Source organism: Panthera pardus, unplaced genomic scaffold, assembly GCF_024362965.1.
Source record: "Panthera pardus isolate Hobbes unplaced genomic scaffold, ASM2436296v1 HiC_scaffold_12, whole genome shotgun sequence".
In the NCBI taxonomy this organism is placed as follows: Eukaryota; Metazoa; Chordata; class Mammalia; order Carnivora; family Felidae; genus Panthera; species Panthera pardus.
The window spans coordinates 56,659,298-56,680,530 of record NW_026526677.1 but is presented as its reverse complement, the minus strand read 5'-3'; the positions used below and the strand labels follow the sequence as shown (position 1 = coordinate 56,680,530).

General features: G+C 36.0%; 1 protein-coding gene across 7 annotated transcripts in view; it reads left to right on the top strand.

Annotated features, from left to right (window-relative positions):
• FCHSD2 (FCH and double SH3 domains 2) overlaps positions 1 to 21,233 on the top strand; it is a 300,305-nt gene that overhangs the window by 140,975 nt on the left and 138,097 nt on the right. For 6 of the 7 annotated variants that reach the window (XM_019449723.2, XM_053900073.1, XM_019449722.2 and 3 more), the window contains 2 exons: positions 5,776 to 5,852; positions 15,910 to 16,054. In XM_019449723.2, coding sequence (XP_019305268.1) covers positions 5,776 to 5,852; positions 15,910 to 16,054 — 222 coding nt within the window. The remainder of the gene's footprint in view (positions 1 to 5,775; positions 5,853 to 15,909; positions 16,055 to 21,233) is intronic. The other variant, XM_053900075.1, reaches the window with a different exon arrangement.

Here is a 21,233-nt window from a genome sequence, read left to right as displayed (position 1 = left end):
CTATAGGTTTGTCATATACACCCTTATTAGGTTAAGGAAAGATCCCTCTGCTTCTCATCTTGACAGTGTTTACTCATGAATGAATGTTAAATTTCATCTATTTTTTAATTATTTGGTTCTCAAATCATATAGGATAGGTCATTTAAAAATGTCTTTAGATCTTGTCTTATGTAATCAATTAAAATAAAATTAGTCTTTATTTTTGATAAAAGGAAAAGGCTAAAATATGTATTTAATGTTAATATATAACATGAGATTATACTAATTAATTTTTTTTAACCCTAACTACAGTTGAAAACAGAAAACAGTGAAAAATATTTCAAAACTTTCCTTAAGGGCAGGGGTGAAGTTCTCCATTACTATTAAAGTAATTTAAAGAACAGTAAAGGGGGCCTGGGTGGCTCAGTTGGTTAAGCATCAGACTCTTGATATCAGCTTAGGTCGTGATCTTGTCATGAGATTGAGCCCCGCTTCAGCAGGAGCCTGCTTGGGATTCTTTCCTTCCGTATCTTTGCTCCTCCCCCCTCCATAAATAAAATTTTAAAAAAGAATAGTAAAGACAATTATTATTTATATCAGTTTTAGAACCATGCAACTCATACAGTTGACTTGTTAATTTTTAACATAATCTTGGGAATTTCACAATAAAAAGGTATAGTATATATACAACATGGTGTCCTATAATTCTGAAGAGCCATTTGATGGCAAACCCTTAGTAAAATTTAAATATGAGTTTCTCTGTATGTTAAGGGGCCGAAATGGGTACAGAATAACCTGTGTGAGTGCCGTGGAGCACACTCTTGCTCAGCTTGCTGTGGTAAATGGGCAAAAGGTTAAGCCATCAGTTCATTTCCCAGTATCTACTAAACAGTGGCTTTCTTTGTGTTGCCTCACTTATTAGAGCAACATAGCAAGTGTTATTGAGAGGTAAAACAAAGCGAGTCTTACATCAGACACTGATAGCTTTTAAAAATTTGGAATGAGATGTTTTTGGATGTTCCAAGGAGTATATTGATAGCACATTTTTATAGAAACCAGTGCTACAGAGTAAACAGTATTGGAAATCAAATCAACATTATCCATCAGTGATGCTCAGGAAAATAGAAGTAAATAATATGTGTTTAGTGCACCAGTTTTAGAGAATAACGTTGTGGCCTAGGGAAGTGATTTAAAAAAACAAAACAAAACACTTTTTAGAAAATTGCCAGCCATAGATTTATTTTTCTTAGCCACTTAATTAAAGTAGACTTTATTTTGTCTATATACAGACCTTTCATTCATACAATGTAGCTTTAAGCATAACATATAAAAGGGAAACCAGTTAATTTAAGTATAGCATGCTTTCACAGGCATCAAATGTTATTTAAGACCTTTCCTATAATGGCCATGGAGTATTTCTTGAGCATCCATACAGATTAGATCTTGAACAGCTGCATGGAGCACACAGAAATCATGATTCCTGCCTCTGAACTAACTTGAATAAAGTCTTTCATCTAAAGATCTCACTGTTTATCTATTTCATGAATCCCTCATCTCCTCTCTGAAGGGCTCATTCAGTTTAATACAGTTCAACTTTGTGGTTCAGAGCTCTAGAAATTGCTAATGTAACTTACAATGCACAAAAAAAAAAAGTAATTTCAGAAATTTTTTCTCTATATGTTCACTAACTAGAATTTAAGTAAAAATTTGAAAAAGAAAAAAAGAAATTTTTAAAGAATTAGATAAAATCAACTCTAAAGCAATGTGTGTGTGTTTTTTTTTTTTTTTTTTTTGGTGAAGATTTAGAATGATAAGTAGGGATTCTAACTCAAACCTAACTAGTTATGTGATCGTAAGTAAATTATATATCCTTTTAGGTGTCCAATTTCTCTGTGATGGGCATTGAGGAGGGCACCTGTTGGGATAAGAATTGGGTGTTGTATGGAAACCAATTTGACAATAAATTTCATATTAAAAAAATAATACAAATAAAAAATAAATAAATACATAAATAAATAATCCAAATAAAAATAACAAATAAAATAAAAATAACTCTGCCAAACAGAGTTAAGAGAAATATATGTGTAGAAATGCTTGTCATATTCGTTTTATATAAATTTTGAGTGCTGTCATTCTGCCTTAGTCCTACTCATAATCTGAGGCTCAGACATCCCATGTTCTGTATGAAATGTTCTGCAACCACTTTGCAATAAACTGGATAAGTCAACTATCATGTCATTTAGATGTAATTCATTAAGAAAATATCAGATGAAGAGTGCCTGGGTGGCTCAGTCAGTTGAGCATCCAACTCTTGGTTTTGGCTCAGGTCATGATCTTGTGTTTTGTGGCATGACAGTGTAAAGCCTGCTTGGGATTCTCTCTCTCTTTCTCTCTGTCCCTCCCCCATTCTAACATGTGCGTTCTCTCTAATTAAAACAAAACTAAACTAAACACTAAAAAAAAGAAAAAAATTTTTAAATAAAAATAAAAAAATTAGACAATCTTTTCTTCACCTTGGAACTTATATATTGCCACTTAATTTGGTAGTGACCACGTGTTGCCTCCCATTTTATATTGCATATTTCTTATTCCTGTGCACATATTATGAGTTCTTTTAATTCAGGGATTTTTATTTATTTGAACCTTCACAAAAATTAATGTGTACTGCCTTCTAAGTATGGAACAAATTTGTTACTTTTTTTTATTGCCTTAGAATATCCTCACATGTTTTCTTCCAATAATGGAAATGGTCAAAAATTAACTGTAATTTTACAAAGGAATTTATTTATTATATTAAAACCACCTGGTAACAATCTTAGAAATCTGGTATGCCCTCCCCCCCCCCCCCCGCTGAAGAAAAATTGAGGAACCAGAGAAATTTTGATTCAGACGTTTCTAAGTCCGAATGGCAAAAACACAAAAGGAGTTTGGCTCTTGTACATTCGATATAGAATAATGTAGGTGGCATTTATTCATGCAATTAGTGAAAGTTATTGGCATCAACTAAATGCTAGCCTTGTTGCTATAGCCTGGAGACATAGTGATTAAAAAAAAAAAAAAAAAGACAAGATCCCTACCTGAAGAAGTTTATAGTTGGTAAAGAGAGTAAAATTTATGTAAACCAGACAGTATCATAATGAGGATTATAAATAAGTGATACGGTATGAGAGAGAGTAACTGGGTGGAGGGTAAGCTACTTTGTATACAGTGATTAGAAAAAGCCTCTTAAAGACACAAAGACTTGAAGGATAAGGAAATGCCTAGATTGTGGTCTCTAAATCTGGTTTCTCCCAGAAAGGAGTCAGAATTCCTTAGAAAACTAGCTTACTGCAGATCTAGAATAGAACCTGTAAAAGAAAACAAAGGAACTATCAAAGTCTGTTGGGGTCATGATGTGGGACCCAACTGGGAGGAACTCCTTACTGACTACAGTTGTAACAATTAGAGCATCACAAGAATAGTGACTGCAATAAATTGAAATACATCCATTATTCAAAATATATGAGTTCATAATGTTTCTTTAAAAATTCATTGTTCACCTTTAGGCAAAACTGGACAAATCAAATATTTATCTTGCCTTTCTTTTAAGAACTGTACCTCAGGATAACCAAATAGTTCAAGAAGGGTAGCTCTTTAAAAAAGAATTCCAGCTAGGGGTGCCTGGGTGGCTCAGTTGGTTGAGAGTCTGACTTCGGCTCAGGTCATGATCTTGCAGCTGATGAGCTCAAGCCCCATGTCGGACTCTGTGCTGACAACTCAGAGCCTAGAACCTGCTTCCAATTCTATGTCTCCCTCTCTCTCTGCCCCTCCCCTGCTCGTGCTCTGTCCCTCTCTCTTAACAAAATAAAATAAAACGTTAAAAAAAAAAAGAATTCCAGCTAATAAATGCAGAAAGAATGATAAACTATTCAGTTTTTTTTTTATTTTTTTTAATGTTTATTTATTTTTGAGACAGAGAGATACAGAGCATGAACGGGGGAGGGTCAGAGAGAGGGAGACACAGAATCGGAAACAGGCTCCAGGCTCCGAGCTGTCAGCACAGAGCCCGACGCGGGGCTCGAACTCACAGACTGCGAGATCGTGACCTGAGCCGAAGTCGGCCGCTCAACCGACTGAGCCACCCAGGCGCCCCGTAAACTATTCAGTTTTAATGAAATGAAATTAAATACCTAGACAGTAAAATTTTTCGTATTTTCCTATATATAATTTTGAATATTTTGTGTTAGGAAATTTAAAAATCAGCTTAAAGGCACGGTGGTGAGAGTTCAGCAGGTAGGAATAAGAGTGATAGGAAGTTATTTCGTAGAAATAGGAGTATGAAGAAGGTGCAGAGGTGAAAAATTACTGTACATATTCAAGGAACATTTAATGATTGAGATCCCCAAGTACAAGGTATGTAAATGGAAGTATTGTGGCTATGCCGTTGTATGTGAGTTCTCAGAATACATAGTACCTTGTAATAGTGAAACCAAACTATTGCCAATTTCAGGAGGAACTTGAGATTCCAAGGAACTTCTTTACAGTTCCTGCTACCCTTTGGGCTCATTGAAATAATGATAAATAGAAGCATTCAACAATGGATTTAATCAAGCCAAATTGATTTGGCAGTAGACCTTAGTAGAAAGGTGCCATGTATACAGTGCAGCATTGATTTTATTTGGGCAGCCTCTGCTTAATGTAGGCAGTCTGTTAATTAATGTGATTGTTCTTCATTTCAGCATTTTATTTATTCTATTTGAAGTTGCATGGAGAGAAGAGTGTCCTAAAGTTTATGATTTCTAATCCATTACATTAACACTATTAGGGGACCACATATGATCCCATCTAAAAGTAAGATATTCTGTGTTCAGAGTGAGTAGTTTAACCTTGCCAGTAAAAGTGTTCTCTGGGGTACCTGGGTGGCTCTGTCAGTTAAGCATCTGACTTTGTCTCAGGTCATGATCTCATGGTTCATGAGTTCAAGCCCCACATTAGTCTCGCTGCTGTCAGTGCAGAGCATGCTTTGGATCTTCTGTCCCACCCCCCCCCCCCAGCCACTCTGTGCTCTTTTCTCTCTCTCTCTCAAAAATAAACAAACATTAAAAAAAAAAAAATAGTCTTCTCTGTTCAAATCCTGATACCACTGTATCTATTGTAGATAAATATTCTGTTTTATCCACATTCATGTTGTATGGATAACAACATGTGGGTATATTTCTTTGTAAAACTAATTTCTATATTTGAAGTAATTTGTGCCATGGTATTATTTAAAAAGAAAAACCTTAAAATCTGTCTTGAATCAAAATGACTAATATGGAATAACACCAAGCTTTGTTCATTTCTTTTACAAATGAATGCGTATCTGTCTGTTCCCAACTGAAAGTAATGGTGCCTTTCATGATCTGGGAGAGTTTGGGTTTAGAAATGCAGGGCGATGCCACCGCAGAGGAATGGTGGGAAATTGAGATGTCAAGCTGTGTAATCAGAGTTCTGCAGAGGTGGGCAGATGTGCAACCTGTGATATTCCAGAGGCGGTTTGTTTTTAGCTGGTCAAGTAATTTGGTGAAGTGGAAAGCATATCAACTAAGTTTCAGTTTTTTCATCCTTATAGTTACCCTTTCCTAAAAATGCACAGGAGAAGACTGTGACAATAATGAAACAAGTTATAATGTTCTGCCATTTATCATTGGTTCTTCTGAGTTAAATTTACATTTGGAAAGATGAAATTTGCCAAGTAACATATTTTAAGGAAAAGAGTTTTTTTAATGGCACAATACTTATTTTATAATACATATATATGTGTGTGTATTTTAACAGGGTATCCAGAAGTTGGCTAGTCAATATCTGAAGAGAGATTGGCCTGGAATAAAAACTGATGATCGGAATGATTACAGGTAACTTAATAAGTAGATCTTTCCTATTTTCTCTAAAAATAAGTTCGCTCAGAGCCATGTCATATAGATAATGTAGACTTCAGTAGTTTTAAAAAATTGCTTTTCTTTGCCACGTTTTTAGACATAATTTCAAAATTATCAGAAAATGTTAATGTTCCACAACATATGCAAATAATCTGTATAAAATAGTTTTCTTATGTGTTAAACCAAGATTGTGTTTTGTTTAATTAAAATGCATGTATGGAATTTTAAAGAAGGTAGATGACAGTGGAACACAAATTGTTTCCTGAATGACCTACAAATGAAACACGTTATTACAATAATAATGAAAGAAGATTATAGTGTTCTGACATGTTTATTGATTCTTTAATTCCGAAATTCTAAATTTGGAACAATGAAATTTTGTGAGCCTAGGGGAAAGTTTCTAGGTTTTACACACACACACACACACACACACACACACACACACACACACACACAGAACAGGGTATACAGAAATTGGCCAGTCAGTATCCCACATACAAATTTTAAAGAAGGTAGATGACAATAGAATATAAATTGTGTCCTCAGTGACCTACAGATATGTTTAAAGTTATTGTAATATTTTGTAATTTTGTTTAGGATTTGATGTCTTTTCTTTTCTTTTTTTGAAATTAATTTGGAAGTGATTGTTGGCTTTTATGCTCAAGACTGTCCTTAGTATTTATTAAGGGAACCAGAAGTCAGAGTCAAGATTTTAGACCTTGCAGTTAAAACTAATGCCCATGAAATGATAGCAGAGAACCCAGGATAATTAAGAACTCCGTATTCAAGTGTATGGCTTAGAGTCTGAATATGAAATCATGTTGCTGGATTGTCAGTGAAAACGGACATCAGATATTGTTAACAGGACTAGAAAACGGAAAGATAAACAAGAAATGTAATAGTTCTTCACAATTGCAGGACTGACTTATAACTTGGAAGGTGGCATTATAGCTGTAAGTAATAGATTTATATAATTGCAATGTAGAATAATAAAGCAAACCAAGAAAATAAACAAAAATAGAGATTTTCTTGTGGACTTCCCAGTATCTTTAAAATTCAGCTAAGAGGGGAAGAGAGAGGATGTGAAATTCTAGGCAAAAGAGACAAGTAGAGCAAAAACCTTGAATGAGAGATACAACGTTAATATAGTTCAGTATTGTGAACATGAAGAAAGCCTGACCAAGGAAGAGATTGCTTGCTGGTGATAAAGAAGGACTCCAGCTTATATGTAGGTAGGCTATATGCTAAGTTTGTTTGAAATTCAGGATTCAGGTTACCAAAGAAGTAAGGATAAAAAGGCTCTGTTCCCTGGCTAGCTTGTACAACCTTATTTTTAAAAGTATGTTAAGCCAAAAAAAAAAAAAAAAAAAAGTAGGTTAAGCCAACTTTTACTAAATATTTGCTAAATACCAGATACTGTGCTAGGAACTTCAGCTTATCTCTCATGCTTATCAAAACAACCCTGTGAGTTACATATAGTTATCTTCCTTTTATGTGTTAGGGAACTAAGTCTTGGGTTATATGCCTTGCTTAAGATCACACAGCTATTTAAACAGTCATTGATTTATTTATTCATGAGATAGATGTAAAGTATCTGCTATAGGGTAGCTGTTAAATTACACTTTAGGATCAGAGAGACTGTGAGGTGTGGTGCCTGTCCTTGTGGAGCCTACAGGAGATAGCTACTGTAAATAGTTGTGGTATTGGGTGAGGAGTGGAGAGTGCATTGGGACTGTAGAGGAAAACCTAGGCCTCTAGATCTGAGTCTCAAAGAACTTACAGGAGTTTGCCAGGGTTGGGCAAAAGGAATTCTAAGCAGAAGTAGCACCCTAAGGCATGAGAAAATATGGGTGTTAGGTAACTGTGCCGTCCAGCATGGCTGGTGTGAAGTATATGGGTTGGTGGGTGAGAGGAGGGGTAGACCTGGAGGATACACAGGCATCTTGAAGGACTGGAAACTGGACAACTGGAACACCACTTTCTCTTGGACCTGTTTTTTTGGTTTTGTTTTTGTTTTTCAGTCTTTGAGGACAAGTTGTCACCCCTGTCTTAGTCTGTTCAGGTTGTTATAACAAAATTCCACAGCCTGGATGGCTTATAAATGACAAGTTTATTTCTCACTGTTCTGGAGGCTGGGAGTCTGAGACCAGGACGGGTTCTGGGGATGTTCCTCTTCTGAGTTGCAGGTTTCTCAACTTCTAGCATGTCCTTACATGGTAGAAGGGGTTTGGGAGCTCTGTGGGGTCTTTTTTAAAAGAGCACTAATCTGAGATGCCTGGGTGGCTCAGTCGGTTAAGTGACTGACTTCAGCTCAGGTCATGACCTCATGGTGCATGGGTTTGAGCCCCACATCAGACTGTCTGCTCTCAGCACAGAGAGCACTTCAGAACTTCTGTCCTCCTCCCTCTCTGCCTCTCCCTCGCTCACACTCTGTCTCTCTTTCAAAAATAAATAAACATAAAATAATTTTTTTTTTAATAAAAAATAAAGGGCAATAATCTGCCTATGACCTAATCACCTCCCAAAAGCCTCACCTCCTGGTACCATCATCTTTGTGGGTTAGGATTTCCACATAGGAATTTTGGGCAGACGCAGACATTCAGACCATAGCAAGTCCTTTCTTTATAAGTGTTTCTCAAAGTTCCCTCAGCTCACTAGTGACTGTTTTAAGTAATCTTATCTATCTTGTTCCTGTCTGTAAATATTGCCTATAAACTAGTAATGATCACATGTTTTTATTAACTCTTTAGCCTGGGGACCAAAGTCAACTGCCTCCAACTTTGACTTCTTTCTAGATCTCATCTTCTCTTAGGAATATTAAGTAGCTGCTTCTCTGCCTGTGATCTCTCCCTTTCATAATTTCGTTAGTTGCAGTACCACCTTTTATATCTTTGTATCGCTTTATGTCTTTGTAAAATAGGCCTGCTGTCACTCCCCTGCTTGAAAATCTCCTGTGTTTCTCCTGGTCAATAGGATGAAATTTAAAATAAAAAAAAAAAAAATATTCAAAGGCATGAAGAAACCTGGCCCCAGATTACCTTTCTCTCCTCATCTCTGTCCACTTCTTTTCTTATCCTTAGTTCCCTAATCTGTGAGCACCTCAAGCTATAGTTGTGTTGTAGTTACCACACCTCAACTACACTGAAATCAGTCATCCTCCTTGCCTTTACCTCTGTTACCTACACTTTTGGATATTCTTCCTTCTTACTAGCAAGAACAGTACTACATGAACACTTACTTATTAAACACTGTATTTTCTCCTTGTCATCAGTTACTGTATAAATGAATCTTAGACTTTGAGCTTATGTATCACATTTTCTAGAGTCTTCTTGATGTACACTGTTATATTTTTAGTCCTAGGGAGGATGTATAGTTTTGTTAATATATATATTTTTTTACTTTTTATTTTGAAATGTTGTAGATTCATGTGCAGTTGGAAAAACTAATACCAAGAGTTCTACTTTTCACCCGGTTCTCCCAATGGTAATACCTTACATAACTGTAGTATGTATCAGAACCAGGAAACTTATATTGATAAAGCCCACCAATCTAATTCAGAATTCACCAGTTTTACATGCACTCCTTTGTGCATGTCTTATATGCACTCATAAATTCTGTGGGGTTTTATCACATATGTAGATTTGTGTGACCATCATCACAGTCAGAATAAATTGGTTTATTTATTTATTTAATATTTTAGAGAGAAAGTGTGCACAAGCAGGGGTGAGAGGGGCAGAGGGAGAGAGAGAATCCCAAGCAGGATCCACACCCAGCACAGAGCCCAACACGGGGCTCCATCCCACGACCCTGGGATCATGACCTGAGCCAAAATCAACAGTCAGACACTTAACCAACTGAGCCACCCAGGCGCCCCAAGTTTGTTTCTTAATGATAATTCTTCCTGGTAAAGTTTTCTCTGTTTTCCATTGTAATACCCATATGGAAGATAGTTCACAGCACAGCATGATTTTAGATGGTATTTGGTGGATGACCATTTTTGAATTTTAGTAGTTATAACTTAATTATTATGGCAAGTGTCATTTGTTTTTCAGTTAGAATATGAAATTGTGAAATACATACATTTTAATTTAAAAGTTGAGTCATTGGGGCGCTTGGGTGGCTCTGTCAGTTAAGCATCTGACTCAATTTCGGCTCAGGTCACCATCTCAAGGTTCATGGGATTGAGCCCTGCATTGGGCTCTGCACTGACAGCATGGAGCCTATTTGGGATTCTCTCTCCCTCTCTCTGGCCTTTCCCTGCTCATGTACACACACACTCCCTCAAAATAAGTTAAAAAAAAAAAAACGGTGAGTTATTAAAAAAAAAAGATAAGAAAATAATAGTGCAAGAGAAATGAGACCAAAATCATGTTAGACATACACAAAAGCCTTAGGATACACAAAGCTTGATACCTTTATTACAGTGAAGAGACCCTTCTCTTGTTGCTAGCGTTATTAGTGGGACCCAGAGCAATTTTATGTCAGGAGCAGAGGAGAGGTTTGGGAGCTAGATAGATTTGGGATTACATCTAGGCCTCATCATTCCCTCCTCTCTTTCCTCCACTAAATATGTATTGAGTGCCTTACATAGCATGCCAAACCCTGTTCTAGGTGCTGAGAATATAAGAGTGAATAAAACAGTGCTTCTGCTGCATGGAGCCTACATTCTAGTGAGAGAAAACAAGACAGTAAAACATATGAATAATTAAACATTATGTGTTGGTTTGAGTAGCCATAAATGAGATGGAATCAATTGACAGAACAGATTTTAGGAAAATGAAGAATTTGGTTTTGGACATTATAGTTTTAACGCCTATTAAACGTCCAAGTTGGATATGTTAAATAGGCAATGGAGGAGAGGAAAGCTGTCTGGGCTGGAAACAAAAATTCAGGAATAGTTAGTATATTGACAGTATTTAAAACCGAAAGCCTGGATACTCATATTTGAAGAATAAGTGTAGTTAGAGAAGAGAAGCAGCTTGGGGATTAACTTTGGGGGCACTCCAGCATTTACAGAGCAGTGAGATGAAGAGGAACTAGCAAAGAAGATTAAAGAGTGGCTAGTGAAGTAGGAGTAGGTCAAGAGAGAATGATGTCTTAGAAGCTGAGGAAAGAACGCTTTTCAAGAATAAACTAGGTAAATTATGCTGATAAATTGAATAATAGGACCAAAGCTTGAATTGACTATTGGGTTAGCCATAAGGAGATTTTTGATGACCTCGCAAAGCACTTTCAGAAGAATGGTGGAGGCTAAGGCCTTATTTAAGTTAAATCAAGAAAGTCCAGGATCAGAGGGAGTAGAAACAATAATTTCTGACTGTTTTCTCAAGGAGTTTTGTTGTTAAAAGGAGCAGGCATTGGGGTGGTAGCTAGAGAGAAATGGAGGGTTGATAGAGGATTTTTGTTTTCAATTTTTAAGTTTATTTATTTCTGAGAGATAGAGACAGAGTGTGAGCAGGGGAGGGGCAGAAAGAGAGGGAGACACAGAATCCGAAGCAGGGTCCAGGCTCTGAGCTGTCAGCACAGAGCCTGACGCGGGCTGGAACTCATGAACTGTGAGATCATGACCTGAGCTGAAGTCAGAGGCTTAACTGACTGAGCCACCCAGGTGACCCTGTTTGTTTGTTTGTTTGTTTTTTGTTGTTGTTGTTTAGATGGGAGACATTATAGCATATTTAGAGATCCATCCAATAGAGAGGGAAAAGTTGACGTTGTAGGAAGAAGCACAATTACTGGATTGCTATTCTTAAGTTATAGATTGTAGTGTAAATACAAAGGGTTGGCCTTCAGAGCACAGGTAGTTCTTCCAAGTAAAAAGAAAGATGACAGAGTGTATGGGTGCAGAAGTAGGGAGATTGGTAAATGTGGTGAGACATGTAGGCATTGTCTTCTGGTAGCTTCATTATCAGCTGAAAGTGTGGTCATAGTAGAGGTGTGAGATGAGAGGAAAAAGTGGGAAATAATTGTGTAGAAGATTGAGAGAATAAGAGGATTTAGGGGAATATAGTAGAATTGCTGCGTAGCACTAAGGAGTTACTAGAATGTATTAGACATCAATTTAAACTGAGACCAGGCAGCATGATTATGGTTTTTTCCAGTAACATTCTGCCACATGGAGACTGGTATGGTGTAAACAGAACTTTGGATTTAACCAAGGTTGAAATTTTATTTTTAAAGTTTATTTATTTTTGAGAGAGAGAGAGAGTGTGCATATGCACACAAGTGGGGGAGGGGCAGAGAGAGAGAGAGAGGGAGAGAGAGAATCTGTTAGCGCAGATCCGAATGCCTGGCTCATACTTCCAAACTGCTAAATCATGACCTGAGCCGAAGTTGGATGCTTAACGACTGAGCCATCCAGGTGCCCCCAGGGTTGAAATTAGATTAGAATGATAGAAAGAGAAAGGGGCAAGGGTAATAAGTATATATACATAGGGAGTGGTTATAATGGTGGAGCATAAAACCATCTGGATGAGGAGCTGAGAAGGGAAATATGAGACAGGGAAGAGACGGGAAGGGGGGTAAGATAGAATGGATTGTGGATTCCAATAGAGTTTAAATAATTGTTGGAGTCAGAATCCTAAAGAGAATGAGTGAAAACAGCAGGTGTTGGTCAGAGATTAGATGGTTACTTTGGGATTGGTTAGTGGTAATGGCAAAGTCTAGGTTATGACCATGGGAGTCCTGTTTCCAGGTGAGTAGCCTTAGGAAAATTCTGCAGTCTTTCTGAGCCTTACTTTTCTCTTCTGAAAAATGGGAATAATGCTTATTTTGCAAAGTTCACATGAGAATTAAATGATAATGTAAATGTAAAAATATATGACATATAGTATCTAGCATGTGATAGTTTCTTAAAAGAATTTCCTTCCTTTCTGTCATAATTTTGAGCCTCATTTCATGACCTGTGCAGAATAGCAAAATACCATACATGCTTAGTATCTTATGCCACAAAATTACATATATGGAGCCTAGTGAAATAAAAATATGTAAAAATCGCTCTACACCCATTATTATTTTTCCTCAGTTTAATGAAAAATACCACTACCATTGCAACTATCACTATTATGTTAACAAGCACTAACATTTCTACTACAGTTCTGCTTCTGTTACTATTTATTCATTAAAAGAATCTCTGCCAAGGGTTTTTACTTCATTTGCATTTACTGTTATAAAATAACCCTGTGAGATACATGGTGCTGGTATTTTTGTTATTTTCTCCATTTGCCAGTTGAGGAAATGAAAGTATAGTGAAGTGTGCTATATATGATTATTTTGGTTGAACTAGAACTTGAACCCAGGTCTTCTGATTAACTTGTAACTAAATTATTTTCTTGTCATGGTGTCTCATTATATAGAATATGTTTGCATGCTATAGATCTGCTACTCTCCAAAGACCTCTTTTTAAACTTTACAAGGATTTTTCTTTTTATTGTATAGTCTTCGTAATATATATATCCATTCATTTTTTTCATGCAATATGTATTTTCATAACCTTTCTAAATCTTAGGCCATGTGTTTAGGCCCTAGGAATACAATAGTGAGACAGACATGTACCCCTACCTTCATGAAATATTCACTATAGTGAGAGTGACAGACATTGACTAACAATTACATAAAAATATGTATAATTGAAGGAAAAGTGCTGGAGCCATGTAACGAATAACAGAGAGGAACTTGATGGAGTCTGGGTTGGGTTGGTGGTGATCATGAAAGACTTCTCTAAGGAAGTTATATTTAAGCTGAGATTTGAGGGATGAACAACAGTCAACTAGGTGAAGACTGAAAGGGAAGAGAGTGCTCCCTATGAGGAGAACCTGGATGAAGGGATCCTCCCTCCCTTCCTCCCTCCCACCTTTCCTTCCTTCCTTCCTTCCTTCCTTCCTTCCTTCCTCCCTCCCTCCCTCCCTCCCTCCCTCCCCCCTTCCCTCCCTCCCTCCCTCCCTCCCTCCCTCCCTCCCTCCCTTCCTTTTCTCTTTCCTTCCTTTCTGTCACATTTCATAGTGCTTCTTTCTCATTTTAATTATGATTTTAAAATGTATTTTAAGTGCAAATTAATAACTACAAAGCACAGTACTGAATTTTTCTCTCTGCATTCTCTGAACAGTTTGGACTGTTTAGGAGGGGCTGTGGTGAGTTTACATCCCAGGTTCCATCAGTTGTCATGCAGGCTATGGGCAACTTTAATTTTGCTGGTTTTTTTTTCCCCAGCTTTATTGAAAAATAATTGACATATATCACTGTAAGTTTAAGGTATACAGCTTGATGGTTTGATTTACATATACTGTGAAATGATTACCACAATAGGTTTAGTTAACATCCATCATCTCATATTCATTTTGCTTTTGTGTTAACAGCTTTTGCTGGCACCATACACTGAATCTTTTTTCCAAAGGGAATGTGATATACTTCTGGTTAAATAAAAGAATATTTCCATCTAAACTAATTCATTTGATGTATTACAAAACCTAATCCACTATATAAACTAATCATTTTCTTATTTGAAAAATATAGTTACAATGTTTTTTAGTTCTTTTATTGTTTAATTTATTTATGAGACACAGAGCATGCACGCACATGGGCTGGGAGGGGCAGAGAGATTGAGAGAGAGAGAGAGAGAGAGAGAGAGAGAGAGAGAGAGAATCCTAAGCAGGCTCTCTCTCCGCTCAGTGTGGGGCTCGATCTTGGGAATGTGAGATCATGACCTGAGCCAAAATCAAGAGTTGGACAGACATTTAACTAACTGAGCCACCCAGGCACCCCAAGGTTTTTTTAGTTCTAAGTAGTAGCATTTATGTAGCACAAGGTATCATACATTGCTATAGTAGAAAATCCATGTGGCACAAGAAGGAAAATCTTAGGAGATGAATATTATAATCCATCAGTGCAAGCATCTCATTTTTTTTTTAAATTTTTTTTTTAACGTTTTATTTATTTTTGAGACAGAGAGAGACAGAGCATGAACGGGGGAGGGGCAGAGAGAGAGGGAGACACAGAATTGGAAGCAGGCTCCAGGCTCTGAGCCATCAGCCCAGAGCCTGACGCGGGGCTCGAACTCACGGACCGCGAGATCGTGACCTGAGCTGAAGTCGGCCGCTTAACTGACTGAGCCACCCAGGCACCCCAAGCAGCTCATTTTTTAAAAACAAAATACCCTCCATTGTTATGATAAGTTATAAAATATGTTTAGCTAGTGCAGGTGCATACTAGAACTGACTAAGGAATTAGCAAAGTAGAAGAGAAGCTTTGAAAAGGACATTAGCTACAAAAAGCAAAAGATGAATAATTCTTTGAATTTCCCAAGAGATTGCTGAGCACATTTATCAAGTAAAGGTGATAGGAATTGCTTGGAATGATTCCAAGCCACAATAGGATGCTGGCTAAGCATTGTTACAACACAGAAACAGATGTAGAACATTGCTACCATAGAACTCTTTTGTCAGAGAAATAGACTTCTCAAGTATGTAAGCAATTGTTTATGATTTTTTTCCAGCTATATCAATTTATGTAAGAGAATAATATGATGTAGTTGAAAGAGAATCTACTTTAGAGGTACTCAACCTTCATCTATATCTCAGTACTACCACACTCTTTTGTGCTCTAGGGTGATTTTTTCTAAATCTGTCTAAGGCTTGCTCAGTTACCCCATCTCTAAAATTAGGAAAATATCTTAATGAAATAATGAAACTTGATATCCATAATGATGACCCTGAGACAGTGAAAGGTCTGGATGGTCTGAATTCACTAATTTTTATAGCATTAGCTTTGTCTGGAATTGCAATCCTTTACTCCATTACCAAGAATAGCTAATGAATCAAGATAGTCATTGCAGAGATATAAAGGAATAAAGTATATGTTGTGTTTCTCCCTTTATATGATAAAAATTTTACTACCTATATATATATAAACCACTATAAATACACTTTCAACTATAAAGAAAACATCCATTCTGTTTCACAGTGCTAGCCAGTAAGCATAAGGTTAGCCAACTTTTTTCCTTTTCCCTGCCTAATACTTTTCTGTCCCTCTTTGAATTTAGGAGCATGTATCCTGTTTGGAAATCTTTTCTTGAGGGAACAATGCAGGTAGCCCAGTCTCGGATCAATATATGTGAAAACTATAAAAACTTCATTTCTGAGCCTGCAAGGACAGTGAGAAGCTTAAAAGAACAACAACTAAAAAGGGTATTGTTTCTATTCTTTTCTTATATGCATTTTAATATCTAAGTGCTCCATTTGTAATCTGTAAGGTTATGTTAAATTGCATTTAACACCTTGAGCTTTTTTATATGGTCACAAATATTTCTGATTTCAACATGGACTTTTTGATTTCAACATGTTACTAGGATTTTTTTATTTCATCATATTCTTTCTAACTGCTGTGTTTTATTAACTGACAAAAGTGAGTATAATTTGAATCTGGATATTCTGAAAAGGTCAATGAATACTTCTTACAAATACCACTTTTCATCCTAATTCAAGTAAATAGATTTACTTAGTTGTACAACATTGTTATAGTTCAGTGTATAATAATGTAGTTAAATGTTATTAATCCCACTGAGTCTTGAAAAAATTCATCTTGGTTTTAACTTGAGTCATTTTGCATAATAATTTAAAGGAAGTTGACACATTTTGACCAAATATGTGAAACTTATTTTCTTATTTTTCACCTAATAAGAAAACTTATTACCAAAAATGGTGTACTCTAAAGTTTAATTATATAGGTTATATAAAATTAAAGTTTTCAAATAGATCTACTTCTTTGATTATACAGAAATCAAAAATTCATAGAAAAAAATCACTATTAAATATGTTTATGAAGTGCTTGCTATTGAAGGTAGTTGATTGAATTGTATCCTTTTTTGGAGATAGAGTTACAAATACAAATTATTATGATGCCTAATAAGTAATTAAATTATTCCTATGGAAGTATCAATACTTTAAAAAATATTAAAGTAATCATTTAAGGAAATAGTCATTCAAAAACCATCCAGTGTTTTAATTCTAATTATCATTTGGATTTTCAAAATTGTTTTACAAAATCTAAAAAAACTAATTTTCCTTGTTTGCCAAAGATGATATTTGTAGCATAAAATCAGTATGTTAAATGTATTTTGTGTTTATATAAAATTTTCATCTCTTTCAAGCACTTGTGTAATATCAGTTGGTTTTAACATATCTGTATAGGAATGCCTTTTTTTAGCTCAAAATTACCTTTTCAAAACTACATAACCACTGACCAAACAATGCTTTTGAGTTGTGAAAATATGTGTTGTGTGTGTGTATATATATGTATATATGTATGTATGTATAAAACCCATACATGTATGCAGAGAGAGGGTAGAAGATAGAGGCAGAGAATTTATACTAGCGTAATTTCCTAACTGGGAGGAAATACTGCGTTTCACATAGCCAATGCATTGACCAAATCTAATTGAATTACTGGAAAATTCTACTTTTCTCAATATCAGAATATTTTGAAAGAGTTTCTCTTCCATTGGGAGAATAGTCTCTGTCCCGAATTTAACCAGCGTTCCTGGGCAGAGAATGTTTGATGAGATTTGACAAGTCCTCATATCTGTGAATTATATAATATTATAGCTGGAAAAAAATGGTGTTTATGTTCCATCTAAGCAGTTGTTAGACGTTAGGTACATATTAGGTGTACCCTTTACAACTCTGAGATTACAGATGACAGAAACCTATTTCAAACTAGTTTAAGCCAAGAAAATAATGTATTAGCTTGGATAACTGAAAATTCCAGGGGTGGATCAGATGGTTAAATGATGGTATTAGAATTCAGTCCTTCTTTCCATCTAGTAGGTCTGTTTTCCCCTGAAGGCTTCATTCTTTTTTTTTTTGTTTTGTTTTTTGTTTTTTATTTTTTAAAATCTACATCCAAATTAGTTAGCATATAGTACAACAATGATTTCAGGAGTAGATTTCTTAATGCCCCTTACCCATTTAGCCCACCCCCCCCCCACAACCCCTCCAGTTACCCTGTTTTCCATATTTATGAGTCTCTTCTGTTTTGTCCCCCTCCCTGTTTTTATATTATTTTTGTTTCCCTTCCCCTATGTTCTTCTGTTTTGTCTCTTAAAGTCCTCATATGAGTGAAGTCATGATTTTTGTCTTTCTCTGACTGACTAATTTCACTTAGCATAATACCCTCCAGTTCCATCCACATAGTTACAAATGGCAAGATTTCATTCTTTTTGATTGCCGAGTAATACTCCATTGTATATATATATCGCATTTTCTTTATCCATTTATCCATCAATGGATATTTGGGCTGTTTCCATACTTTGGCTATTGTTGATAGTGCTGCTATAAATATGGGGGTGCATGTGTCGTTTTGAAACAGCACACCTGTATCCCGTGGATAAATTCCTAGTAGTGCAATTGCTGGGTCATAGGGTAGTTCTATTTTTAGTTTTTTGAGGAACCTCCATACTGTTTTCCAGAGTGGCTGCACCAGCTTGCATTCCCATAAAGGCTTCATTCTTTAGCAACTCTCCACATGGTGGCCCCCAAATGAAGGATTTATAAATCTTATAGCAATCCCTCACTTTGCATTGTCCCAAAAGTTCCAATGAAATTTCCCAAATTGAGGCTCATTGGCCTGTCTTGGGTTACCAAGACCCCCACGTTGGGGATTACAGTCCTCATGTAAACTATATGTACTAAAAATGGGGAAAGATAATTTTCCAAAAGAAAATTGAGATGGATTTCCAAAGGAAAAACAAGGGAAATAAAGACAGAGCAAGCAAAACAACAGATAGCCACTGTAGTTGGCTTCTCCAATTGTACTTCCCAAGCTTTACAACAAATTGACACCATATAGGATAAATAGGTGATCTATTCTTTTTCCTTTGCTTCTCTAACCTTTCCCCCATTTTTTTTTTTTTTTTTTGCCTTTTGGATTAATTGTGTATTTTTCATTTCTTCTTTTTTTTTTTTTAACTTTAGTGTGATAAGAACAGTTAACATGAGATCTACCTTCTTAACAGATTTTTAAGTCTACAATACAGTATTGTTATCTATAGGCACAATGTTATACAGCTAATCTTGGGTTTACTCATTTAGTATAACTGAAATTTTGGTCGGTTAGCAGTTCTTTCTTTCCTCTTCTTCCAGCCCCTGCTGACCAGAATTCTATTCTTTGCTTCCATGAGTTTTACTATTTTAGATACTTCATGTAAGTGGAATCATGCAATATTTGTTCCTTTGTGACTGGCTTATTTCATTTAGGGTAATGTCTTGCAGGTTCATCTATGTTGTTGCATATTGTAGGATTTCATTCCTTTTTAAGGCTGAATAATACTCACTATGAGTATATGCTACATTTTTATACATTCATGCATTGCTCAATACTTTGTTTCCTTACTTTGGCTTTTGTGAATAGTGCTGCTGTGAACATGGGGTGCTAATATCTCTTTGAGATCCTGATTTCAATTATTGTGGATAAATACTCAGAAGTGGGATTGCTGGATCATATAGTAGTTCTATTTTTAATTTTTTGAGAAACTGCCATACTGTTTTCCTTATTGCACCATTTTGCGTTCCCAGCTGTGTATAAGGGTTCCTGTTTCTCCATAACTTCACCAATGGTTATTATCTTTTGGTTTTTTTTTTATATGTATGTAATAACTATCCTAGAAGTTATGAAGTATCTCACTGTGGTTTTGACTCGCATTTTCCAGATGATTAGTGACATTGAACAATCTCACATTTTTCTTTTCTTTTTTTAAAAGTAATCTCTACTCCCAACATGGTGTTTAAACTCATGAACTAGAGATCAAGAGGCACGTGCTCTACTGTCTGAGCTAGCTAGGCACTGCACTTGTATTTTTTTATTATCAATTTTTGCTCCACTATTAGCTTTTTAATTTTATAATTTTGTATTATTCTTTTACTAGTTACCGTAGAGACTCCAGTATGCCTCCCTGACTTAGTCCAGTTTATCTGGAATTGGTACTTATACTATTCTCCAGACTTTCAATTAATTTAATAAAGTTTACCTGGAATTAGTATTTACTACCTTATACACAATATAAAAATCTTCCAACAGTGTAATTCCATTTGCCTCCCCATTATAACTTTTGTGCTGTCAGACCTTTTGAATTTGTTCATATGACATTTGTACTTTTTATGCATTTTCTCTATTTCCATCTTTTTTTTCTTTCTGTACTTCAGTCTGAGTATTTTCTACCAGTGTCTTACAGTTCATTAATATTCTGTTTTAAGCTATTTCCAATCTGCTTTTAAAACATATTTTGGAGTCTTAATGTATTTTTCAGCTCTAGAATTTTTATTTTATTTTTTAAAAACCAATTCTGTGTTTCTGGTGAAGTTGTTCTCCATGTTTTTCCTTTATTTTCTTAAATAGGTTACTCCTAATCTCTGGTTCATGATTCCGCTGTCGAAATCACTATAGGTCTCCTTTTTTTTTTTTTTTTTAAGTTTATTTATTTATTTTGAGAGAAATAGAGTGTGGCTCTGTACTGTCAGTGCAGAGCCCAATATGGGGCTCAATCCCATGAACGGTGACACCATGACCTGAACCAAAATCAAGAGTCAGACACTTAACTGACTGAGCCACCCAGGCACCCAAGGCCTTTTTTTTTAGTCATTTACTGTTTTTCTTGGGTTTTGGTTATGCCTCATAATGCTGGACATTGTGAATAAAAATTATAGAGGCTCTGGAATATGTTTTTTATTTCCAAAGAGAGTTAAATTTTCTAGCAGGCAGATAGAATACTGTCAGGTCACCTTGATCCTGTTAGGGTCTGGTTTTAGCCTTTCTTAGGGCTGTTCTGTTTCACCATTGTCCATATTTTGGTATAGGGTGCCTACCAAAACCCTTCTACTTTGACAAGACTTGACTCTAACCTCTGTCTTCTCCACATCATGTAGCTGTTCTGACCCTCTGGTACTTGCTCAGCTTATTAGCCTTTCAGCTGCTCTTCTTTACTGGATTTCTTGGGGTTTTACCCCATACATGCCACTTAGAAGTTAACTGATGACTCGGGGAAATTGCATACAGATCTTTGGGCTTGCTTCTCTGTAGCACCCTTCTTACCAGAATTTAGCCTCTCAAGTTTTTCCTCTTGTAGCATCCTTAAACTCTGACCTCTGTTTCCTTAATCTAATAAGATTGCCTGTTTCTCTGTACCCTGATTCGACAAATGCCCGAAGAAAAAAAGTCACCTTAAATGTAGAGCTTACCTAGCTGGGCTTCCCTTCTTCCATATATCATAGTCCTGTAAGTCCAGTGTATGCTGGTATCTTTTAAAAACCTGTTTTGTCCAACTTTTACAATTTCCAGACTAGAAGAAGGTAGTCTGAAACAACTTGTTTTGTC